This window comes from Marmota monax, unplaced genomic scaffold (genome assembly GCF_021218885.2).
Source record: "Marmota monax isolate L192 unplaced genomic scaffold, Marmota_monax_Labrador192_F-V1.1 WCK01_AAM20220418_F8-fsc00009, whole genome shotgun sequence".
NCBI classification, from domain to species: Eukaryota; Metazoa; Chordata; class Mammalia; order Rodentia; family Sciuridae; genus Marmota; species Marmota monax.
In genome coordinates, this window is record NW_026694710.1 from 23,289,441 (window position 1) to 23,315,077 (window position 25,637).

Below are 25,637 nucleotides of genomic sequence, written 5' to 3' on the forward strand. Positions count from 1 at the left end.
AGAGCACCCAGGTCAAGGGAGCCTCTCAGGAGCCTTCCTGTGGGTCCTCAGACCCCCTGCAGCTCACGGGCCACTGCTGACCACTGCCTCTGAATGTCAGCGGGCGGACAAGGGTCCTGAGGGCTCCCAGAGGTTCCTGTGCACACTAAGAGGGTGAGCTCAGCACCGCGGGGCCTGGGAAACATTCAACAAGCTCACTGTGAGCTAAGAGGAAGAAAGCAGGTTACATGGCAATTCAGTGCATGAAAAAGTGATCCCGTGTGTGTGTGTGTGTGTGTGTGTGTGTGTGTCCTGACAGGTGCCTAGGAACCCCGCTGACAGCAGTTACCTATGCAGTTACCTCCAGATCATGATTTCTGAACCTCGGCTCCATCCCATCTGGGGCCTGGTGATTCTGGGGGAGGGGCTGTCCTGGTCACTGCAGGATGCTCAACACGTCCCTGGTCTCCTCCACTAGAGGCCAGTAGCACCTCGCAGTGATGGCAATCGACAGACACCTCCTGAGGGCCCCAGGCCCCGGTTGGGAACCAGCGCTCCAGATGGAAAGCATCACAGGGGGCCTTTCCCTGCTTTTAGGATGTGGGCCTGTTTTTTATATTGTTTGTTGCTGTTTTCACTAAGATGAATATAAAGTATTTACTCACATTAAAAATTTAAAAAAAAAAAAAACTTGGTGTTTCTTAATGGTCCATGGCCTGTGCTGTCAAAAAAATAAAAACACTCAGATAAGACATTCGTGTTGGTACGTACAGTAAGTAAGCCAATTTTACTAGCATTTTAAAATAGTTACGGAAAAACATAAAAGTCCTACCCAAATGTCAATGTCCCTTAGGAGACGTTAAAATATTTCTAACCTTTGGACAAGGCCTCTGGATTTGAGGCATCTAACTGTCCTTTGGTATCCTCAGGGCTTGATTCCAGGGCCCATGTGGGTACCAAAGCCTGAGGATGCTTAGGCTCCAGGCCTGTGTACAAGTGGCCTGGTGTTACTATGTCCCATGCACATCCTCCATACACTTTACGGTCTCTGGATTACTTACAATGCCTTATAAAGTGTGTGTGCTGTGTAAACAGTGGTAACACAGTGGTGTACAGGCTAAGCACAGAGACACCTTTCCCTCAAATGTGGGTTACAAAATTGAAACACTGGGTTACAAAATTTAAAATGTTGGATCATCACTGAGCCATATAACAATCAAAGGAATCCCCGAATCCTCCTGATGAGAAGAAATACATCCGGAGGTTAAAACATAACTGTTTAATTGAACAAAAGCATCACAGGTGATTTTTTCCCTAATATTCTGAAGTGTCCAACTTTGCTATAATAAACATATACACATTTATAGTGAAATAAAAAAGAGTGAACTTTATTTTTTAAAATACGTCAAAATGATCACAAAATTTCAGGTAAGGAATGTGTCTTTACATTAACCTATACACAAATTTCCATCCAGGTGATCGAAGTAATTTTGTTCAAAAATTAGACCTACTCAGAAACTAAAATATTAACCAAACGTGTCTGTAGCTACATTCAATCAGCTCTGAGGACAAAATTGAAGTGGTTGCTCTGCGGATAGATGGTCAATAATAAGGCTGTAAGTGGTCACTGATAAATCACAAACAGGAAGTGCTTTTTATGAAAAACAAACTGTGCATTTTGTTTTGACATTTTTTTCCCAACCTAAGATCACATTTTTCTAAAATAGAGGGTTTCACTCAGAAGGAAATAAAATGATTTGGGTTTGACTAGAATCAACTAACCGAGGATGGATCTGGGCCTCCTCGCAGGCTTTGATCTGATTGTTTGCCCACAAGACACACAATCACGCAGACAAAGGCGCCTCCTCGGTTAGTCAGGCCATGTTTGCCCAGCCCGGCCATTCCCAGGTGGCCCCGGGCACTGCCCCGCCAGCTGGACCCCAATCCTGTGTGGACCAGACTAGATCTTACAATAGACTTCGAAGAGAGAGGCAGCCGCGTGCATTCGATAGAAAATAGAAAACGGCATGGCCAGGTTGACCACAATTATCCAGGGTTCGAAGCCAAAGACGACTTCCTCCAGTCCGTTGTCGTACTCGGGGCGACAGCCAAAGGCGGGAGGTACCCAAAGCTGCAAAAGAAGAAGGAGTCTGTCAAGGTGAGCGGCTTCCCATCCTGGAGGAAGCCGCACTACCGCCAGGCAACACAGGGGGGCGCTGCCCAGATCCAGGAGCCTGCATTACTCCTGGCAGGATGCTGAGCCCCGCAGGCTCCTGTCTCCATGGAAACGTCGCACCCACCAGCCTCCCAAGAGCCTGCTCCATCCTCACCCACAAGTCCCCGCAGTCAGTACCGTGGGCACCTGTCCCCTCCTCTCCTTCCCCACCAGCCCCACCCAGCCTCAGTTTCCTCATCTGTAACACAGGAAGACTAGCACCTCTGAGAGGGCCTAGGTGAGAATTCAGTTGGTAAAATGTACAGAAATGACCCGCACGCCGGCCCCACCCCCCTCAGTCTGGCCAGGCCCCTTCCCCTCCGCCACTGTCAGGGCACCCTGCTCGGTCCGGGACTCTTGCTCCTACTGTATGCTTCTGGAGCACCCTCCACTCCCACTCCTGGCAGCCCCTAGCATGACCCCAGTGTCCCCAGCTCCTGGAGTCACGGCCTGTGCAGTTCCATCCCCTGGAATGCAGGAGAGCCCACTGAGCACTCCTAACAGAACAGGACAAAAGTCACCTCCAAAGTCAGATCTGCCATCTGCAAGAGAGAAGGCCAGGGTCCTAGACTGTCCCAGGCTGAGCCGCCCTCTGGAGAGGCCCGGGGTTGGGTACAGAGAAGGTCTCAGGCCAGTAGCCAGCAAGGAACACGGGCCTTCAAACAGCCCCGAAGGAGCAGAACCCTGCCAGTAGCCATGGATTGGGTCTGGAATGAGATCCCCAAATGAGGCCTTGGCAGGGACGCAGCCTGCCCACAGCCTGCAGCCTGGAAGGGCCCTGAGCAGACCCAGCTGAGCTGCACTTGGATTTGCAGAACCCGGACGCCATGAAGTGGTTAATGTTTGTGGTGCTGAGCTGCCAAGCTTGGGGTGGCTTCTTACCCGCAGAGGTCACTGACACGTGTGGCCTCATAACATCCCCGAGGGACTCCCCCAGCCTGCTCCCGAGCCTCTGGGGGCCCTCCTGCCACTTCCGCTGGTCCTCTCCAGTCCCCTCTGCCAGCTTCTCCTTTGCTCAGCCTCTTATGGCCGTCAGGTCCCAGGCTCTTCCTGGGCCCCTCCCTTCTCTGCGTACGTGAGCCCCAGAGCTTTCCCCTGTCCCTGGTTGTGACTGCCACAGGCCTCCAGGAAACTCCGGCTCTAGAGAAACCCCAGGAGCAGGCCGGGTTTTGTCCCTTCCTCTTCTCTCCATGCCACCACTTCCGCCTTGGCTCCCGCCCGTCCTGTCCTGCCTGGGCTGCTGCGGGCCTCCCTCCCAGGCTGCAGCCCACTGGTCTCCCAGCTGTGTGCCTGACCTCTGCCCCCTTCCTGCACATGGCTGCCTGGGCATTGTTCCAAGACGATGCCAGAGCGCCCCGTCCTGCCCTCAGCACCAAGGCTGAACCCCAGCCCAGGCAAGGAGGCCACTCACGCCAGAGCCCACCCAAGGGGACCCTCCCTCCTGAGTCCCACTCTGCCTCTCTGCTAGACATGGATGTGGTCCATGCTCCGTGCTCCCAAAATATGCCACAGTGTCCGCTGCCTCTGAGTCTTTGCACATTATATGCCTCTGCCCAAAATGCTTTTCCCCGTCTTGACCACTTGGTCCCAACCAGTCCCTGAGGCTGAGTCAAGCAACTTTATGTGAGTGACCACAGCTTCTCCATGATTGGCTTCAGTCACGGGGCTGGAAAGCAAACCCCCTGTGCTTCCAGCATCTGGTGCAGCAAGGGGTGGCTATGGGAGAGACATTGCACAGCATCAGCCTGTCCCTCTGTTTTCCATCTTGAGCCCAAACCTGATGCCTGGTACTGCTGCAGCCATCTTAACACCATGTGGCAGCAAGCACCATGCAGAGTATGGCTGAGAGGAAAGATGGAGTTCCATGGCATGATTCAGCTGCAGACCCAACCCAAGCAGAAGATCCTCAGCGTCCTGTGAGAGCGGTAAATGTCACTGAGATGTAAGCCCATCATCTGCAACCAAAGTAATGCTGACTGATACTGGCAGGGAAGTCCCCCCTGGATCCACACTCCTATTGCACATGGCAACGGAGCTCGACCTTCCCAAGGGAAGAGCTGGCGTCCTCTCACCTGCCCTCTGTGTGCCCTGTGCTCCACCAGGATTCCCAGGACTCGAGTCCCCTTTTAACCTCACATTCACTCTCGGTACCACCCACCCCCACCCCTCATTTGGAAAAGGTGAGGAAAACAGATTAGCTGATTGGCAGATCATCCCAGGAGCTTGGGGAGATTACCGAGATGTTGCAGAGGAACAGGAAGACGGCCACATTCCTCAAGACGCTCCTCCTGGTGCTGCCCTGCAGGACACGAGGTTCGCGAGGCGGGCGGCCCCCCTCCTCTTCCTCTTTGCCGCAACCGGGCTGCAGACTCCCGTTGACCGCCCCGGCCGCGGCTCCCCTCCGGGGGCCCGAAGAGGCCAGGGAGGAGGTGCCGCCGCTGCAGACGGCCACCACGCGGAGCGTGCGGATGTCCTCGCGGAGCGGCTGGGGCTCGCGGTGGACCGACTCGATGATGAAGAGGTTCTGGATGTACTTCTCGGCGATCACCAGGGCCGAGTAGGGCAGGTTGAACCAGGTGTAGCGCGGGCGGGTGGTGGCGCAGAGCATGGCCAGGATGGAGCCCCAGGAGATGAGCCAGGAGCCCGAGGCCGTGCCCACCAGGAGGTCCGCGTCCAGCTTGCGGGCCGGGTTTTTGGACTCATCCAGCGACTGCTCGTCCATCCTGCAGACCCAGATTCCCAGCAGCCCCGCGGCGCCCATGAGGGTCAGCAGGCTGGTGGCCGACAGGTAGAAGAGCACCAGCGCCCACTCGCTCTGGGTCCTGGAGCGCCCGATGTGGACCAGGTACACGGCCACCACCCCGATGGTGGCCGCCAGCACGCCCAGGCCCAGCGCCGCGCCCGCCATCCCCCGGCTGAACTGGAACCGCATCTCGGGGCGCGCGGGGCTGTCCACCCTGCGGCCCACGTTCTTCCACAGGACGTAGAGCATGGTGGAGGCCAGGATCTGGTACTCGATGTTGAAGGGGTACAGGTAGTAGATGACGCGCGACACGGCCGGGCACAGCGCGGGCGGCGTGCAGTTGCACTGCGGCGTGTGGTCGTCCAGGACTGGGGGGACAGCAGAGCCGGAGGTCAGCACAGAGCCGCCACCCTGGACGCCAGGCGGCCTCCCGCCCAGCAAGCCGCGGACCCCAGCTGGGAGTGCGGTGGCCCCTCTGCGCTGCGCTTAGAGCACGGGCAGCTGCAGGACCGGCCACCCCCAGTGCCCCCAGTGCGCTCACCGGCTGCTCTGAGCTGAAACAGGGGCCCAAGAGGAGACCCTGCCTCCACCTTCGAGAGATAGAGACTCGTGGCTGACACCTACCTCCGCAGTCAGAGGACACGAGCCAGAGGGGAGCCGTGGGCACAAAACTCCCGCAAAAGGGAAGGGATTTCTGTTTCCTTCTGCATTGGCTTTTCTGTATTACTGAATTTTCTCGTGAATAGGATCTCTGTGTGTGGTTTTAAAAATTATTTTTAAATGCTCTTTAGGGAAGATGCCCCTCCAGTTAGCAAAGGCTTTCCCTGAAGACACAGCCCTGACCAGAGTGGCATGGGATGGGCACACGCAGACACGGGTGCCGGCTGCAGAAATTGGCACCACCGCTAGAAGACAACGGAGCCACAGAACAAAGGACCATTTGACCCAGCTATCCCACTCCTCAGCATGTACCCCAAGGACTTCAAATCAGCATGCTACAGTGATCTGGCCACATCAATGTTTATAGCAGCTCAATTCACAATAGCAGAACTACAGAACCAACTGAGGTGCCCTTCCACAGATGAATGGAAAGAGAAAATGCGCATATATACATAATGGAATATTACTCAGCCTTAAAGTAGAATGAAATTATGAATTTTGCCAGTAAATGGATGGATCTGGAGACTATCATGCTAAGTGAAATAAGCCAGCTCCAAATAAAACAAAGGCCAAATGTTCTATCTGATATGTGGATGCCAACACACACAGGGGAGAGAAGAATAGAAGTTCAGTGGGTCACACAAAGGGGAAGGGAGGGGAGGTGGGAAAGTCAGTAGAATTAATCGACATCACCTTCCTATGTTCAGTGAAACCCCACATCTTGTGCACCCACAGGAATGGGATCCTAATTACAATGAGTTATTCTCCAATATGTATAATATGTCAAAGCACACGCTACTGTCATGTGTATCTAAAAAGAGCAAAAAAGAGAAACCTGCTGAAAAATAAATTTAAAAAATCCATGCCAAAAGAAAACTTTACAATATTCATCTTAAAACATCTTAGAAGATGTTTTAAGACTTAGAGTTAATTAAAATAATGGCCATAATCATAAAAAAAAAACAATAAAGTCAGGCACAGAGGTGCAGGCCTGTAATCCCAGCAACCTGGGAGGCTGAGGCGGGAGGACCACCGTTCAAAACCAGCTCCAGCAACCTAGCTAGGCCTTAAAGATAAAAAATAAAAAAGACCTGGGGAGGTGGCTCAGTGGTTACCACCTCTGGGTTCAATCCTTGATATCAAAAATAAAATAAATAAAAATTAAAGCAAAGATTCTTCACAAGAATGTTTTAATGAGATTGGAAAATAATCATCTTACAAGGGAGAAAAATTGTATAGACAGTATTTTCTAAGTGCTGGGTAAACCAATATCAGATTGTGAAGTGTACTGAGAGGGTAGCAGCCAATATTTTTGTGGACCAAATGAATTATAATGGAATAGAATAGAGATGGAGAGAACAGAGTAGAGTCAAATGCACTGGAAACTTGAGTGTTTGCAGCAGAATGAGAGGAAGCCTTACTGCTGCTGTGATCCCAAGGGGGAGTGAGCCCCGAGACACAGGAGGGCTACCGGGGGTGGCCACCAGAGGAGGAGTTACAATGTGTGCCTGAATTTGTCACCCTCACTCCCAGTGGGGAGCAGGCTCCAAGGGGCTCTCAGGACTGGCCTGGGGTTGCAAAGCTAGACCTGCAGCTCACTAGAGCAGGAAGGAGACTTTGAAAATACACGGTCCTCCAATTTACAAAGAGAAAAGGTGGGCTCAGAGAGGTCACATGGCTTCCCAAGACATTGCAGTCTCAGGTGTCCCAGGATGTCCCAGGACAGAGGTGATGGGTCACAAAACCTTAGGAACTCTGGAAGGAAACAAGAAGACTAATACTGTAGGCTCTCAAGTAGGAATGGGAGGGTATCCATGGGCCCGGAGCACAAGGCAAGCCCAGCTCGATGAACACTTCCTGCCCATTAGCGCCACCAAGCCCAGCCTGCCATTAGACTCCCAGGGTCCCTAAGCCATGACTTTAGTAGAAAGACCTCACACCAGAGGTTTAACCAAGAACACCAACGGCAGCAGCCGCCCATCTTCCCCAGTGGAAAACAGAGCCTCCATCCCCAGGCCGCACCACGCCAGGAGCAAAGGCAGCCGCTGACAGCCCTGGGCTCCAGCCCTGGGTCACAAAGCCTTCCTTACGCTCAGCAACCCCGCCTAGAGAGGCAGGGACAGCGGGGCTTCCTGCCAGTGAGGAGCTGGTGGAGCCCACTCGTCCACCCCGGCCACCTGGGTCACCCCGGCCACCTGGGCCACCTCTGCCACCTGGGCCACCCTGGCCACCTGGGTCACCCTGGCCACTCTGGCCCTGTGCAAGGGCCCCACTCACCTAAGGTTATGTTCCCGAAGCCCAGAGTGAGGAGCCGCTCCTTGTGCTCGTTCAGCTGGTGCTTGGACTCGTTCAGGACGCTGTTGGCCCAGAGGAGCAGGTTGGTGACCACAGAGTGGATCACCCCGAACCTGGGGAAGGACACGAGGGCTCGGCTCTTGAGTGGCCCTGGGACAGATCCAGGCCCCCTGGGGTGAGAGGGGCACGCACATGCACACACGTGCACACACGTGCGCTCACACGTGCGCACACCTCCTTCTCCACTCTCACCCCCCCCACCAGGGCTCTGGGTGGCTCTGTCTGGCTGGGCGAGGCAGCTCCAGGGACCTTCCAAAACCACAGAGTTTTTGCATTCTGCCTTCATCTTGAACTCCCTGGACTCAACTCATTGTCTAGGGGACATCAAAGGAACTGTCTTGGAAGCTGGCCTCTGGGGAAGAGACTTCACGATGAGAGGACACCCCACCCATAGCCCAGACCTGTCCTCCAGAGGGAAGAGGAGGGGGAGAACAATGAGAGGAAGAGATGGAAGGGCTACCCTGGACACCTGGAGTGTGGGTACAGCTGCCCTGCTGACTGACCACCCAGCTATCATCACCCAGCCTCCTGTCTTCCCACCTACCTTCCCACACACAACACAAGCCAGAGCCTTGCTGTCTGGCTCCCCTTGCAACCAGACTTAGCCATTCTGGTCACTGGAGTGTGAGGCTCAGTCTATGGGGCACTACTTAAAAGCTTTTGCATTTTTTGATGAAAGAGGTAAGAATGAGAGAGGTCTAGCTCCCTCTTATGACATTCTTAAGTGTAGACATGAAGGCTGGAGTTGTGGCAGCCATATTATGACCATGAAGCAACCAGCATGGGATGAAGTACTAACTTGCTAAGCATAGAAGAGCAGAAACCTAGAGAGATCCTCTCAGTGATAATATCGTTGAGCTTCTGGAGTCCCACTGAGGCTCAGGACCTAGCCTATGGTCACACATAGAGTAAATAGCCACTCTGGCTGGACTTGTCTCCAAACACTCCACCAGCAAGGCTGAGGCAGTGTGAGGTCCCGGTCCCACTCAGGTGGCAGACCCCAGAGACAAACGCCTGGAGCATGGCCCAGAGTAGTGCTGCCTGGTGAAAAGACAATGCAGGACAACATGAGAGCCACGCAGGACGCTCCAGAGCACCTGTGGTCATACTTCAGAAACGGTAAAAAGGGGCAAGTCAAATAGCTGTAGTAAAACTTCATTAAACCCAGCACACCTGAGGCCACATCATGGTGACATACAATCAAACCCCGAAATCCTACTGAGGCGCTTTCCGCCCTGTTTCGTTCTAGACTCTGACATCTGCAATATATTCCACACACACAGCACGTGTCCATCTGGAGGGGCCACCGTCCACGGGGTGGTCGCTGCACTGCCCAGCCCAGACCTGATGGCAGGGCTGAGTTGGCCTCTGCTGGAGGGACAGGGTCAGGGCCGCAGTGTCCTGGGGCCACAGTCAACAGTGGCTGGAGCGAGGAAAAGCACTGCCCCCGCAGCCCCCAGGGCTGCCACCCACCTGCGACAGAGTCAGCTGGGCTCAGCCAATGCCCAGATCCAGGGGGGTGGAGGTGGGGCTTCCGGGGCTAATAAAACCGGGGCCAAAATTCACTGCCAAGGCCACCACAGGGACCACTGCTGCCCAGGGCCACTGAAGAGTGCCATTCACAACAGCCAAGGATATCCTGTGCCTCCTGGCTTATCCCCATGGCACACAGGAAGCCCCAAGGTGCCCACACACCTGATGTCCACCCTGTTCTGCACAGTGAGGTGGGCAAAACCTATTTCTATTCAATGGCCTATCAAAGCAGCTTATCCAGTGGTCACGCGCAAATCAGTGTTTTAATATCAGCCGTCACCTGATGCCACCAAACGGTAGTGAGGGAGCTTCCCTTCCTCGGGGAGAGTTTGTAGGCAAGAGATCATTCAACAAAGCAAATACTGATCGCCTGAAGCACCCGCGTGGGGCCCGGGGCCTCTGCTACATGCGACTAGGGTGGCTCTCCCCCTCGTCCTGGAGATGGAGTCCTCTGCCCTCCCAGTCAGCAGAGCCAGGCAGGCCGTTCAGAACAGACCCTGCACTTGCCAAGCCACTAGTCCGTGTCCACTGCCTCACTCAGTCTCCAGGGAGGGCCACCGTGTCGTCCCCATTGCAGAGATGAGGAAACGGAGGCCATGAAAGGGAACTGGCGCCGATGGCCGAGTCAAAACTGAACCCTGCTCTGCCTCCAGGGCCGTCCCAGGAAGGGGCTGAAGCCGGGGTCCCCTCCTGGCCACGAGGAGAGCTCCGCTGTCCAGCCCTGAGCAGAGAGGGGGTCCCTGTGTTCACCACCCAGCAAGAGGCAGCTGTGAGGCTGGTTCCTTCTAGAAGAACCCCAAATTCAACACGCGAGGCGATCCCCCCAAGTTTTACCTTTCCAGAGTTTTGAAAGACTGGATGATATCCTTGGCATGTCCCCAGAGAAAATACACCTAGGTGGAAAGGAAGAGGAAGTGACATGAGTGGGACAAGTGTCCTTGGATTTGCGCACTTGAGGAGTTATAAAACCTGAAGAAAAGGTCCAAGAAAACGCTGGGGACATGAATGACCTCCCACCCCAAGAAAGGCAAGTGGCTTTCCTCTCTCAGGTGCTGCATCATGGCCCCTTGGGGACAGTGAGCTGGGAGCACCTGGGGAGAGCAGGTGGGGCCTCCCGGGTCTGGAGGGAGGGGTGCTGCGGTTGACTTGTGATGTCTTCTTTGGATGGAGTGCTGCAGTCGACTGGGGATGTCTGCCGTGGGGCGGGGGTGGGAATGGAAGCCTGCCTGGCAGGAGCCCTGAAGTCTGAGGACAGCACATTTGTCAGGCTTTAGCCAAGAAATATTCATTGAACAGAGCCAGCGCCCAGAAATTAAATGTTGAGCACTTTGAATGAAGAACAGGGTCCTTTCCCCTGTGCTATCCAGCCCCGGGCCACAGCCCCCAGCAGCAGCACAGGGCGGGGTGTGACAGCTGTGTCTCTGGCCCAGGTTGGTCTCTCTTATCTGAAATGCTCCCGGGGCCGGCAGTGTTTCAGATTCCAGGTGCCAGATTATTTCCAATTCTTTCAGACTTTGCAGTACTTGCATATATGCCATGAGAAATCTTGGGGATGGGACCCAAGTCTAAACCCAGAATTCATTCTCTCTGTTAGGCCTCATATGCATGCCATATATTACATAATTTTGTGCACAAAATTCAGGGTTGAATTTTCTGCTTGCGGCAGCCTGTCACCGCTCAAAGTTTCAGATTAGGGATGTTCCATCTGTATCAGACCCAAGTCCCTCTTTGCCTGGCCTCAAAACCTTGGGCTAGCCTGGGAACCTTTCTAACTGCTTGCCACCTGCAAAATGAAGATAAGGAACTTGCCCTGGAGGCACTGTGAGCCATTAACTGAGAGAATCCATTCTGATCACTTAAAACCGGCTCCTGGAATGTGAACGTGTTCAGCAAATATCCTCCTGTGCCTGCTCACTCACTCGTTGACACTGATTGAGTGCCTCCTGTATACCAGTATTATTAGCACTTTTAAAACATCTAAGTCTTGATTTTAGAAACAAACACATATTGAGCACCTACTCCATGCCAAACACTGCTGAGCCCTTTATATATCTCCCTCATTTTCTCTTCGGCTTCCACGCGTGAAGGAGCACACAGGAGCCTTCTGTGCCTGGCTCACCCACTTAACATAAAGTCCTCCAGGCCCATCCACATTGCCGCCCGCCCAGGATTTCATTCTCTTTAAGGCTGGATGATTTCTGCTGCACACATGTGCCACATTTTCTTCATCCATCCATCCACCAGCAGACGCCGAGGTGGTTCCATACCTTGGCTGCTGTGCAGAGCCCACACCTGCTGTTGAAGGTAGCTGGAGGGATCGCACACAGAGATGGGGAAAGCACTTGGCATATTCTAAAGCTCGGGTCTGCAGCAGCTCTGGCTGCTCCCACTTGCCACGTGTCTCTATGGCCAGGGACTTCATACACCTAGGGACGTGCTTGATGACACTTGACAACAATAGATGACGTCGTTAGTATCGGTGGATTACCTGCAGCAGAGTGTGCACCGCGTGTGTGACAGGGAAAACGCCTTCCATGGCCGAAAGACACTCGGAAAATCCAATGAAGTAGCCAACTTTGAAGCACCCCAGGATGACGGTGATGATGGCAAACAGTGAGATGCTTCCTACGCGGGCAGGGTAGAAACATGCGTGCGTATGTGTTAATGTGCATTGCGTCATTTCAAAACCAACCACAGTACGCCATCAGATGTGGGTCAAGGATTTCTGCCAAGGGTGCCAAGACCATTCCACATGCAGGGACAGTACTGTCAACACCTGGTGCTGGGAGAACTGGATAGCCACATGCAAGGAAATGAAGGACCCCAACCTATGCTGCACACCCAAGTTAGCTCACAGAGACTCAAAGACCTAAATCAAGGCTGGAAGTGCAAAACTATCAGAAGACAGCACAGGGGAACGCTTCGCAACATTATGGACTATAAGATGGTTTCTTGGTCCTGACAACAAAAAAACAGACAATGAACAGATGGATAAACTGAACTACCTGAAAGTGAAGAGGGTTTGTGCATCACAGAAAATACAGTGAAGAGGTGACCCAAAGAACAAATGGAAATACTTGCACATTATGTACAGATGATGCCATTAATATCCACAATATATAAAGACACCTAAAGTTCAACAACACCCACAACTTCCATAGGCAAAGGATTTGCATGAACATTTCTCCTAAAAGGATATGAAAACAGCCGACAAGTTCATGAAAGGATGATCAACATCACCAATTATCTGGAAATGCAAACATAAACCAGGAGATGCCACTTCACCTCTGTTAGGATAGCTATTCAATAACAACCACAAGGCATGGTGGTAGGAGACGGAGAAGCTGGAATCTCTGTGCACATGGATGGGAGTGCAAAATGGTGCAGCCACCGTGGGCAACCAGTGTGGCACTTCCTCAAAAATTAAAACTGCGTTCTGTGTGACTCAGCAATGCCACTTCATAGCATATACCCAAGAGAACCAGAAGCAACAATACAGTGGACAGCGGACACCTACACTCATACCTTAGCAGCACCGTGTGCAACAGCCAACAGGTGGGAGCTGACCGGGTCCCCACTGTGGGTGACTAAGTAAAGAAAGAAAGGTCTGTACATACAACACAGAGCCACCCATCGTCGGAAAGGAAGGGAATCCTACACACATGACTCATGGGCAAGCCTCGAGGACATCATGGGAACACACAAGTCACAAGGGACAAGTGCCGCAGGCCTGCACTCACCTCAGCCACCTAGAGCAGGCGAATCCATAGCGAGCATGTGGATAGGGGCGCCAGGGGCTGGGGAGGGAAATGGGCAGTGAGTCCAGAGGGCCCCGACAGGCAGGGTAGGAAGGAAACGGGCAAAGCCAACGTACTTGACCTACTGAACCGTACTCTTGGAAAGGATTCAGTCAAAGTCAGTTGGTTATTTTATTTATTTATTTATTTATATATAAAGTCATAAATAAAAGACGTATATTAGTAAAATAAATTCTACTCTTGGACAGATGAACCTAGAATGTAGGGATTGTCCCGCTCATCACTGTGCCCACCCTATGAGTTTCCCAGAGCCTGACAAATGATAGGTACAGTGGACCCCCCACACAGCCTGGTTCCCAGATCCCAACAGACCCAACGCTGAGGACCCTGAGTGCCTCGTGCACAGTGGCAGAGCACTTTCCAACAACCTACGCCCATCTCCCAGGCACGCGCCATCTCTAGGTCACTCTGACACATGAGACGACGTGAATCTGTGCAGATCATCCATGATTAGGAGCAATGGCTGGGGGTCTGTGATTGTCCAGGGCAGATGCAGGGTGTTTTCCAACATCTTCAGTGCATGGCTGGCTGAACCCATGGACATGGAGTCCACAGATAAGGATTCAACGAGTGAAGGTGGACTGAGCCAACAGAAGGCCTCGGGAAGCTTCTCTAAAGAGATCTGTCTAAGAGCGCCGCTGCCCGGCTCTAGCATCTCCATACTCTGGTCCTAAGGTCCTGAAGAAGGGTGCAGGGCGGTGGGCACGCGGGAACTGCAGGGCCTGTGCAGCCCTCTGTGTGTCGATAGCTTTCCTAAGGTAGAAAGTCTACTCCAGAAGCTCCAGGTAAGGGGCCTGCAGCAGCCACCTGGCAGGGGCCCACAAGTTAAGACCAAGAGATGAAAACACAGGAGTCTGCCTGTGAGAACAGACGGAAAGGAACCCAGGACATCAGGGAGAAGAGCAGGACAGAGGCACCTGCGCCCTGTGGAAGCTCCTCGTCCTCCTGGGCCAGCGCTGACCCCATCACAACTCTGTCCCAGGCACAGGAGAACCTTGGTCGTGGGCTGTGCGCAAGGGCACAACGGAGCAGCCAGCGGGAAGGAGCACCCCCGCCCCCCGCCCGTGACAAGTCCTGCAAGCGCCTGGCTCCTTTCCACTGCCCAAAGCCACCAAAACAACTCCAGCTCACCTTTTCTTAAATCATAGAAAAGCCAGAAACTCAGTTGGAGTGGAGATTGGATCCCAGGGCTTTGAAATGTCTTGACAAATGCCAGGCTCCTTTACATTACAAAAAAGAAACAAGAACACAGCTGGGGCCGGGGCTGGTGCTGGGGCGAAGGCTGGGGCGGGGGCTGGGGCCCGGCTCAGCGGCAGAGCGCTTGCCTCGCGCATGTGAGGCCCTGGGTTCCATCCTCAGCACCACATAAAAATAACAAAATAAAGATATTGCGTCCATGTATGACTAAAATATATTTAAAAAGAAAAGAAACAAGAACAGAGCAAGCCGAGGCAGGAAGCTGGCCGGGCGCAGGGCCCAGTCCTGCAGCTCTGGCCCGGCGCTAGTCCCGGAGAACATGGAGTTCCACAGCCACATCCCTGCCCCCAACTTCAGTTTCTCCCGCTATGACATGAGTCACATCGCTGAGCTGTACCCCCAGTCCCTGGTTCCGGAGGCCTGGAGGGAGACCCTCAATGGGCACACGTAACTAGTTCCAGGCAGGGCTAATGGGGTTGGCCTGGGACCTGCTTTGAGAAGCAGAGATCTAGAACACCCCTGTAGCTGGCGGGCCAAGCATTCTGTGAGATGCCTCGTATTCCTTCAGCAGTCTCCAGGCCCTCTCTCCCTTAGATCCACTCACTACAAGTATTTGGGGGGCTCCTCCATATGGTCTGGACGTGTTTGAGTGTGTCACACAAAGGTTCATGTGTGAGAAGCTTGGTGCTCAGTGGGGTGATGTTGAGAGGGGTGGGACCTTTAAGGGGTGGGGCCTAAGGGGAGGTGGTTAGGTTAGGTCCTGGGAAGCACCTGGTGAGGCTGGTGCAGTTCTCTCAGTCCTGCTGGTTCTCAAGGGAGCAGGTTGTTATAAAGCAAAGCCGCCCTGTGTGCTTAGCCTCTCCTCCACATGGCTGGTTCCCATTCCACTTCTCTGCCATGACTTACCAAGATGCCAGCACCAAGCTCCTTGGACCCTCCAGCCAATAGAATCATGAGCCAAATCAACCTCTTTATTTATAAAGTTCCCAGCCTTAGGTGTTTGGTTATAGCTGCACAGGATGAACTGAGACACCTAGTGTGCGTGAGGCATTGTGCCGGGGGCTGAATGACAGAAACACAATGCTGGAGAACCAAAAATACACAAGTTCAGCACCGCTTAAATCACAAAATATAGACGGATGAGCTGGCACCAGACATATCATGTGCAGCCCTGGAGAGCAGAAGACAGTGGAAGGTTGCAATGGTCCCTTGCAAGGAAAGGGTGCCAGCCCAGGGCTCTGTTCACAGTGAAGATGTCACACCCCCGCCCTTATCAGGGCAGAAGAAGAAAGATATTTGAAGATATGCAAAGTGTATTTATCAGCAATTATTTTCTGAGCATCAACTCTTGAGCCAGTTGCTGTCCCAGGCACCAGGATACAAAAGACAATAAAATAAGGGATCTTCCTTTAGGAGTTTAAAATTCCAGTGGGAAAGACAGGAAATAAACAGGTGAACAACAGACATAAAAAGAATGTCAGGAGGTGCTACGTGCATGAAGGAACATGATCAGGAAAGGGCACTGAGGCTGGGGGTATTTGGTCAGGAGAGGAGTCTCTGAGGCGGACAGCTGAACAGAGAATAGAGAGGGAGAGAAAAATGTCATCTGCATAACTCATCTGGCAACACCGAGCCAGTGAGCTAGGAGAGTCCTCCAAATAGGGGAAGATGAAGAGGAGAGGAAGCCACTTTGCAAAAGAATGGAGGAGTGTACGGAGTGGGTGGATGGATGGGTGGATGGATGGATGGATTGGATGGATAGGTGGATGAATAGATGAATAAGTGGATGGATGGATGGATGGATGGATGGATGGATGGATGGATTGGATGGATAGGTGGATGAATAGATGAATAAGTGGATGGATGGGTGGATGGATGAACAGTTGGATAGGGATGGATGGAGGGACGAATGAATGGATGGATGGCTAGATGGATAAGTGAGTAGATGGATAGAAAGATGGGTGGATGGATGGGAAAATGGATAAATAAATTGAAAGGCAAGAAAAGAAGATAAGTTAAATCCAAATGGATGAAGACAAAATGCCTGGGAGTGTACAATCTGCATGCTACATAAAGACAATACAGAATAAACATTCTAAGGGCAAATTGAACTATATCTTCACAACCTACAGGTTGGAGATGGACTGGGTGGGGAACCGAGAGAGAAAGCCTTTTAAGGTCTCAGGCTAAGAAGAGAGGAAATAGGGAAGAAGGTCTCCTAAAGGTCTTTCTCAAGGGTGGAGAGGAAGTGGGAGGAGCAGAGCATCTCAGGTGGGAAGCAAGGTGACGGGCGGGGGCAAATGTTGTTTTTTGTTTTTTTTTTTAAATAAGAATGGAGTGATAGGCACCTGATCAGAAGAGCATGGGAAGGGAAGATGGTCATTAACAGAATAGAGAGGCATAATAAAATCTTCAAAGGCCAACATGCAGAAAGGGAAAATGAGAGAAATGGTAAAATATATCATGATGATCTCCATAAAGGAAAAATGGAAACGACACAGTCAGGATACAAATCATTATAACTGGAAGGATCTAAATCTTCCCATCCATTAGTAAGCAAGGGCAGGAGGATCCAGTTCAGAGTAAAATGCAAATACATTCCCTGTATGTGACCACACTATTAACTAAGGATGAAGATTAAGAATTATGGGTGGATAAAGAGGAACCAGCAATGCGCATGAAATGAGAGTGTGAGTGGCAGAGTGAACACAGGCCAGGAGGGATTTAAAGCTATCAATCAACAGGATAAAGAGCTCTTTTCTTTTTATCAATTCATATCATAAAAAAATAAGGAAATAGAGCAGTCACACACATACCAAAGTAAAATCGTTTCTGCTTTATCTATTTAACTGCTCTTAATAAAAAGAAAAAAAAGTGGAAACTTTCAGAACTAGGAAGATCAAATAGACAAAGTTTAAGAATTGAATTCCACTATCTGTGAATTTGATTTTCTCTCTGCAGAACGCCTTAAGGACAGAGTACACCCTGTGGATGTCCATGGAGCACGGATGAGCATCAGAGATACTAAAACACAGCAGGAAGCAGAGTGGTGAAGGTGGCCGGCCAGCTCCACGTCCTGCTTTCTGCCACTTGCTGACTGATGACCAGGGGCATTACTTAGCTTCCCTGTGCCTCAGTTTCCTCATCTGTAAAGTGTGGGTAATGACAATGACACCTATCTCCTGGGGAGTCCTTGCACAGTGGTCACATGGCATGTGCACTATCTGGACAGTTCTGTAAAAGGGAATATTTCTACCAACACCGCAGCATCATTGGGCCACAGAGAAAAGCTTAGTGAATTAGGACCCACTAGGAAGTTAGCCGGAGCATTGTTGGAGACTGGTCCGAAAGCTGCTGCGTGCCCAGCCAGTGTTGGGAGAGGGAAGCCCCTCCCTCCATGTGGGCTCCAAGTCCCTCCCAGGGATCCAGAATATTGTCCCGCAGGATCTTAGAGGCGGAGGTCTCCACAAAGCTGGACCATATCTCCATCCCATGCAGCGATGCTTCCCAAGGCTTCGCCTGGCCTCCACGGGGACACGTGGGCCGGGCGGCTCAAAGTGCACCTTCCATCACTGGCTGGTGCTTACATCCAAAAGTTCTGCCTCATATTGAAGAGCTGTTGGCCTCCCAGAGCAGTCACCCTCTCCCCTGGAGCTTCTGGTGTTTTCCATTCACACATTCATCCGTCCGTCCAACCCATCCGTGGTTCAATGACTCAGCAGATACCACTGGGCACCTACATCACATTAGGCACTATGCCAGGCGCTCAGGATGGCACAGGGAGCACATGCAGTCAGTGGCGTCTCTGCCTTCAGGAGCTCACAGTCCTGTTAGACCAGGAAACAGCTGGTCTATCCACACTGTGGATAGTACATCCCCTGCCGCCCAGGGCTGGGGACACCAAGAGCAGCTTCTGGGAGAACCTGCAGCTGGGGAGCTGCACCTGGCCTGGTGTCAGGAGAGGCTCCTGGGGAGAGGGGGCTCTCGTTTTCTAAAAGCCCAAGGATGACCTGGAACTGGTGGGCACCAGCTTGCAGCATGGTCCACCCTGCAGCCTCATCCTTCTGTCCTCTGGACCACTGTCCTACAGGTGCCCATGAGACACTGGGGAGACAGGACCCTCCACATGCGCACTGGCTCCCCTTCCAGGGAATGGAGGACCTGCATCTGCATTTTCCCAGCCACATTCTCTTGTTGCTGTTGAAATCCTAACCTTACATTGATATTTTCTGATAGACCAGAAACCCCATCAAAATATATATATATATATGAAAATGCATGCAGTCTGGTGGCACTCTCACAGAGACGCCAGGACAGGTGCTGGGGACAAGGCCACCTTCCTGAGGACCTGCCCTCTGCAGCCTGATCTGCTCCTGAATGTCCCACTGTCGCTTCAGCTCAGTTCTCTGTATCCAGTGTGTTCATCAGTTTAAAATACAGAGCAGCTTCCCCAGAGCTTAGGTGTTGTAGTTCCTCTTGGCTCCTAACTGACCTCCAGCCTTTTTTCTTACCCCTCTCAAACCCAGGTCCCACCTGCAGGCAGAGTGATTGCTCTGAAGTACAAATACAGTCACATGGTTCCCTTTCTAAAGCCTTCGATGCCTCCCCATGACCCACTGGGTGAAGTCCAAGTCCAGCGCCTGCCACATAGAGTTCTTCACAGCGCGGATCTTGCTGGCCTCTCTGAACTACCTCCAAACACCAGCAGAGATGGAAAGTTCTTCTCTGGGGGCCTTTCCCTAAGCCCCCAAATCCCCATCTCCAGGCTCCTCATCTGTCTCCCATCCCGTGTGTCACAAAACTCATTTATTCATGATAATAACGTGTTCCCCTTACTGTGTGCCAGAAGCTGTCCTCAGCACTGCACATGAGGTCATGCCCCAGTTTCCACGGTCACCCGATGTGATAGGTGGCAGCAGCATTCCCATTTTACAAATGAGGGAACTGAGGCAGACAAGGGTCACTCTGAGCCCTGTCAAGGCCACACGCTCAGCCACATGCTCTGACCCCCTTGGTGTCCCACCCTCCCCTTCCTGTCTGTGCTGGGCCATGCCAGAGCATCCTTCCACCCCAGAGCCCAGCAGCACCCAGCAGGCAGAGTGGGCACCCAGTCCAGGCTGCTGAACAGAAGCGAACCTAAGGGCGCCCAGCAACAGTGCCCTCTGTGCAGGGCTTGGCTCTCTGCTGCCCTCTGCAGGTGTCAAAGGCCCTCCCGCTCAAGGGAGAAGATGGAGACAAAGTGGAACTGCGCCCCTTCGCCCTCTCTGTCACCAGCCGATGGCACACACCTGCTCCCAAGCAAGGAGCTTATCCCTCCTCTGTTTCTCACCCCACCGCCACCCGAATATTTCCAGTAAGGGGGAGTCGGCCCTCCTCCTGAAGCCGCTTCTGCTGCCTCACCAAGTAGATGGAATGAGCGCGCCCCCTCCAGCCCTGCCAACCTCAAAAACACGGTGATTGAGGGAAAGAAGCCACCACGAAGGCCACACATTGTGCCACTGCGTTCATAGGAAGAGACCAGAACAGGCCCATCTGTGGGCCAGGAAGCGGACCAGCAGTTGCCGAAGGCGAGTGGAGAGCAGGGGTCAAAGGACTATGGTACAGGGAGGTCCTCTGGCAGTGGGAGGGTGTTCTGATCATGGCTCTGGGTGCACACATCCACGCATGTCCTAAAAACCCTGGCTTTGGGGCTGGACTGGAGCTCAGTGGCAGAGCGCTTGCCTAACACGTATGAGGCACTAGGTTTGATCCTCAGCAGCACCACAGAAAAATAAAACGAGTATTCTGTCCACCTACAACAAAAATTAAAAACAAACAAAAAACGAACAAAACAACACTGGCTTTGAATGGGTGAATTGCGAAGTGTGCAAACTCTGTCTCCATCAAGCTGTGATCAGGGATGGGCATAGCAGCCCAAAGAAGTGAGGCACACGTCTGGGAGGCTGTGCCCACAGAAGCAGGGAGCTGCATAGTTGGGGAGAGGCAGGTTCCCAGGAGGAAAAGCCAGGCAAAGCCTGGCCGTTGTGCACAAGCACCCATGGGGAGCCCCCCACCCTGCCTCCTCAAGTCTTCACACCCCACCACAGGACCCACACGGGCTCTGCAACCCCCACACCAGCCCTGGCTGAGAGCTCACTAAACAGAGGGCTGCAGGAACCTTCCCTCTCCTCTGCTGTAGTGTCCTCTCCCCCTCCTCCTCTGCTCTTGACCACCATCCCTGAGGGTGCCCAGCCCTCCACACACACACACACACACACACACACACACACACACATGTGCTTGGACCCAGCCCTTTCATCAACCTTCACTTTCTTACCAGGTGACAACCTCCTCCCCCCAAAATGACCACTGCATCCCCACTTGGACTTGATCTCCACAGCTCACCTGCCACAGCTCATAGCTGCCCCCTGTCTGCTAAGCCAAGGGGACCAGGACCACAGTGCTCTGAGCAACCACTTCCAGGTGGCCTGTGGCTGGCACACTGGACAAAGGTGAGATGAGTCACAGACATGGGCCGGCCTCACTCTGAGGCTAAATGAGGATCTGAGCTCATGAAAGGAACAAATCTGAGGGTGACGATTCACACGCACAGCAGAAGCACTTACTAGTAACCAGACGGTGCTTGTAATGAGCCCAGCATTCCAAACCTCTCAGCAGCTGTGGCTCGGGCTCCTCCCACCACTGTTCCACCACTTGCCTTAAAACACTTCTCTGGTCTTTGGACAAGGGGAACATGGCCTCACCGTGCCAACCTTACATAGAAACCAAGAGAAACAGGACCCTGGCCATTACTGGGGCAAAGTGGTCTTTCGTTAGGTGGCACCAGGTGTCATGGCAGGCACCAGGTGTCAGCTGCCATGGCTCTGGATGAAACCAGTCCATTCGTTAAGCAAGCGGAGAAGCTGGGCTAATAAGCCACTCTGCTGCCCTTCTTCAGGTTGGTCAATACTCTCTGTTCCAAAGAAAGTCTTCCCTTTCTCACACCCACCTGCTGGACCAGAGTCCTCCCTGCCCTGAGGGATGCCTGGCAGCCACCCGAGCCCAGAACCTCTCTAGAGAACCTCAGGGCCTGGACTTTCACAGGTGGCTCCTTCTCAGAGATTCACACACATGTAGAGGATTCTGGCACCAGGACAGGAGAGAGCTGGGTTCCCAGCCGACCCTCTCTTTCCAGCTATGAATCCAGCAAAACCTCAGCTCCTACCGGATGGAGAGTGCCTCCTCTTGGCACCCAGTCCCCTGGGGTTCGTAAATGCTTCGTGTTTTCTTGATGAACACTCAGCTCATCCATGGGAATGGCGAACTGCTTTCCCTCGGCACCCCCAGCTGCTCCCTAGAGGCAGCAGCTGCAATTCTTCTTCTTTTTTAACTGTATTTGTTCATTTTTTTAATGTGGTGCTGAGAATTGAACCCCGTGCCTCACACATGCCAGGCCAGTGCTCCACAACTGGGCCCCAGCCCAGCCCAACAGCTGCGGCTCTTTTCTTACTTACTGGTGGGAACTCAGAGGTGCTGGGGATGGGACAGAGGCCCCAAGTCAAGACTTCCAAGGCCAACCCCTTTCCAGGGTCCTCGTGCCTCGCCTGGCTGGATGTCCTGAGGGGCGACCTGCTGAGTGGACAAGCAGCCACCCCTTACTGGACGCCCACTCTGTGCTCTCCCAATCTTGCCTCATTTATTCCATCTCTACTTGAGGTCACAAAGACGTGCCCCATAGAGCAGGGCCACCAGGAAACGCCGTTCTCTCCCATCGTTCCCTCTGGCTGCCCAAGCCTGGAACAGCACAGCCACTTCTGCCTGGACCTATGCCCTAAGTAAGCCCAGAGGAGAGGGAGGGGGTGGGGCAGAGGTGGGGAGAGAGGAGGAACAGGGAGAGAGGAAGGAAGGATGAGGTCCGGGAGGGAGAAAGAAAGAGGAGAGAAGGAATGGAGGGAGGAGAGGGAAGAGAGGGTGTGAGGAAGAAATGGGCGTGGAGGGATGTGGAGGGAAGGAGGGATGGTGGAAGAAAGGGGGGAGAAAGAAAGCAAGAGAAGGACAAAGACAGCTGCTTCCCTGCGGGAGAGGACAGGCAAACCCTGGGGCTTTATTGTTTAAGCTAAAATGTGGATGGATATCCTAAAACACCGTCCCATGTCCTGCTGGGTGTGTCTGTCGTGTGTGGCAATGGACTCCCTGTCACTCAGAGTCCTCAAACCACAAACTATCCTAAAACAGCCATTTTCAGAGGGGAGTTTGGGCCACCTGGAATGGAATCCAGTTTCCCCAAAGACTAGACATGGTCCCTGTTAGTCACAACATGAGGCAGAAACTGATGAGGGACAAAAGAGCCCCACAAAGAGCACCTTGTGGCCACGGGAGGGAGGAGCCCCTCCTGCCAGGCACAGCGGGGGATGGGGGAAGGACCGTGGGAAGGAGAGCTGACAGTGCCGGTGCCCACTCTGTGCCAGCAACCTCAGCCCATCCAGGGTGAGAGCTCCGCTGTGCAGGGGCGGAGTCTGGGGCCCCCAGTGGGCGAGGCCACCAAGTCACTTACACACTATAATGGAGATTTAAATTCCCATCCAGCCTGAGAATCTGAGTAGAGGTGTGTGGTGTGTCCAGACCTCTTGGTGTACAGGGCACTGACCGCTCCTGGAGGCGGCTCACAGCCACTCCCACCGCCCCCTGTGGCCCTTGGCAGGTCTGTCTCCTTCACCTGGCACCAGGGCTGAGGAGCAGCAGCTCCAGGAGGCAGGGGTCCCACTTTACGCGTCAGCGAGTGTGTCCTGAGCAGTAGCCAGTGCTTCTCTCCAGGCAGAGTGGCTCCTGGGTACTGGGCCCCTTCCACAGCCTCACTTCCTTAGCACCTGTTCCACCCCAGGCCCCGAGGGGGCTCTAGTGCTAAGGAAAGAGTGTCACCGGGCTTCCCGGGAGTGGTGGAGGAACAGAGGCTTCAAGAACAGTGACCCTCCCCCAGGCCAGAGCCAGGAGTGGAGGGCATGGTCAGAACCACAAAGTGGGGTGTTGGAAAAACTCCCCTGGGAAGAATAGGGGAGGCCTGAGCCCTGGCTGGGAAAGCAGCAGGGGACAGGGCAAGGGGAAGGCATTCCCGCAGGAGGGAGCAGCTGGCGTGGAGGCAAGTGACACTGAGCCTGGAACCGAGTCCGGACAGTGCTCCGGAGGGCAGGAGAGGAAAGGCGCCATCCGTGCCAGATCTCAGAGTCCTCCGGTGCCAGGAAGGGGGTGCCAGGAAGGGGAGCGTGGCAGGTACCCTGGGGTCAGTGACACCACTGCAGGGCTGTACTCAGGGAAAACTGTGAGCACTGTGCGAAACTGTGACTTTCATGATGTAAGGCAAGAGCTGAGGGCAGAGGGGACCCACGTTTGAAGCAGAGACGGACCTCGGGAAGGGAGAGCCAGAAAAGAGGCCCAGAAAGAGGGAAGGAGCGCTGGAGGGGAGGGCGCGCCCGCTGCACTCACCGCGGAGCCACCGCGCCCCGGCGTGCGCGTCCTTGGGGCGGATGAGGCGGCGCTGCGCGTAGCTGCGGCCCACGTACCACAGCATCCAGAGCAGCTGCAGCAGCATGAGCGCCGTGAGGAAGCAGAGCAGGTCCCGCTTGCCCACGCCCGCGGCGTGCACCGCCCAGGCCAGCAGGAACAGCAGCCCCGCCACGAACACGTTCAGCCCGTACTGGCTGCTCAGCGTCTCCGCCAGCTTTTGCGGAACGCTGGCGCGGACCGCGGCCTGTCGAGGGGCCGGGGATTCCGGGGACCCCCGAGTCAGGAGCGGGGAGGGCGGGCAATCTGGGGGCCCCGATGAGTCCCGGTCCGAGGCGCTCGCTGGTGCTCCCGGCGAGGCGGGTGTCCCGGGACCCGCGGGCATCTTCAAGCGATCTAGCCTGGTCTCGCCTGGAGGCGTGTGAGGCCGTCCCCGCCTGTTGCTCCTGGCTTCTGTCCTTGCCTGGAGCCCTCTGTCAATCAGCCCCCTCACCTGCTGCCACTCTGATCCCTGCCCTACCCTCTTCTGCCCCGGTGCCTGGTGCCCTCTGCCAAGGCACTCCGGTCCCCTCACCTCCCGCCCCCTGCCCCAGGTGTCCACGCGCTCCGGATGCCAACTGCCCGCGTCCCTTCTCAGCAGCTGCGACCCCTGGGGTCCTCCCAGGACTCTCCAGGCTTCTGATCCCGCGCTCCCAGGCCAGCCCTGCCCGACACCCGCCCACAGCCACCCCCGCGCGCCCGGGAAACGCAGAGCAGCGAGAGTTGCCTCTCGCCCACTGGCAGAGTTGGTAGTGTAGGGACAGGGGACACAGAGGGTCGCCTGTTGTAACCCTAGGGAGTGAGCTGGGGGTGTGGCTGCGGTGGAGCAGAAGTCACAGCTTCACGGCCGCCAGTGCAGCCGGCAGCTGGACTCCCAGAGCTGGGGCGAGCCTGCGGGTGTGTGTGCGTCCGTGCGTCTGTCTCTTCTGTTGCCTACGGATTTCTGCTATCTGTGGTCTCTGTGTGGGTCGCTCCTGTATCTGACCCGGGTAGGGAAGAGGAGGAGGGGCGTCCTGTTGTGGGTCTCTTATTTGTCGGGCTGGTATGCCCGTATATTGGGGGCAATATGCTCAGACGCGGAACAGGACCCGAGCCACTTCCTAGGAAGAGATCATCCCTCGCCCTCCAAGGAAGTGCGGACTGTCTCAGCCTCAGGACGGAGCTGGGACAAGGAACGCTGCCCAAATCCCCCGACCCTCAGTCCCTCAGTCCTGGGGCTCCCATTCCAAAGCCGTCAGTGCGCACCTGGAACAGACCCCTCCCAGAGAGGGCTGTGTTCCTTAAGGACTCCACCCTGGTGCCACTAAGAGGAAATCCAGGTAGGTTTCTGAAGAAAACATAAAATAAACCACGTCCTAAGGTTGAAGGTGACTAAGATGAGGGGCAGGGACCTCAAGGGCACAGGAAAGAAGAATGTAGAACCTGGGTATCTGAACCTCGGAAAAGGCAGGAGGAGGAGCCTGGCTTGTGAGCACCTTGTGCAGTACCCAGGGTGGACTCTCATATGACCCCTGCCCTGTAGTCTTGTTTTAGGGACAGAGGAGGCAAGGCACTGAAGATAGCAGGAAACAGTTTTATTTGGCTGCAGCCAGGTTCAGCGGGCACAGCTTTTGCTGTAATC

The 25,637-nt window shown here is 54.0% G+C and overlaps 1 protein-coding gene across 1 annotated transcript; it reads right to left on the reverse strand.

The window, feature by feature from the left end:
• Positions 1-1,305: 1,305 nt before the first annotated feature.
• Otop1 (otopetrin 1) lies at positions 1,306-24,497 on the reverse strand. Its single transcript, XM_046423523.1, has 6 exons — positions 23,960-24,497; positions 11,974-12,110; positions 10,320-10,378; positions 7,875-8,005; positions 4,431-5,305; positions 1,306-2,110 (listed from the first exon to the last, which is right to left on the reverse strand). The coding sequence occupies exons 1-6, from the start codon at positions 24,360-24,362 to the stop codon at positions 1,940-1,942; spliced, it is 1,776 nt and encodes a 591-aa protein (XP_046279479.1). The 5' UTR covers positions 24,363-24,497; the 3' UTR covers positions 1,306-1,939.
• Between the last annotated feature and the right edge of the window lie 1,140 nt (positions 24,498-25,637).

Excerpts from the sequence above, each read along its gene's own strand:
- Otop1 (XM_046423523.1), bottom strand. The coding sequence starts at position 24,362 with ATGCCCGCGGGTCCCGGGACACCCGCCTCGCCGGGAGCACCAGCGAGC. Across the intron at positions 10,379-11,973 it reads CGGTGCACACTCTGCTGCAG|GTGTATTTTCTCTGGGGACA; the intron begins GTAATCCACCGA and ends CTTTCCACCTAG. Across the intron at positions 2,111-4,430 it reads TGTTCCTCTGCAACATCTCG|CTTTGGGTACCTCCCGCCTT; the intron begins GTAATCTCCCCA and ends CTTCTTTTGCAG.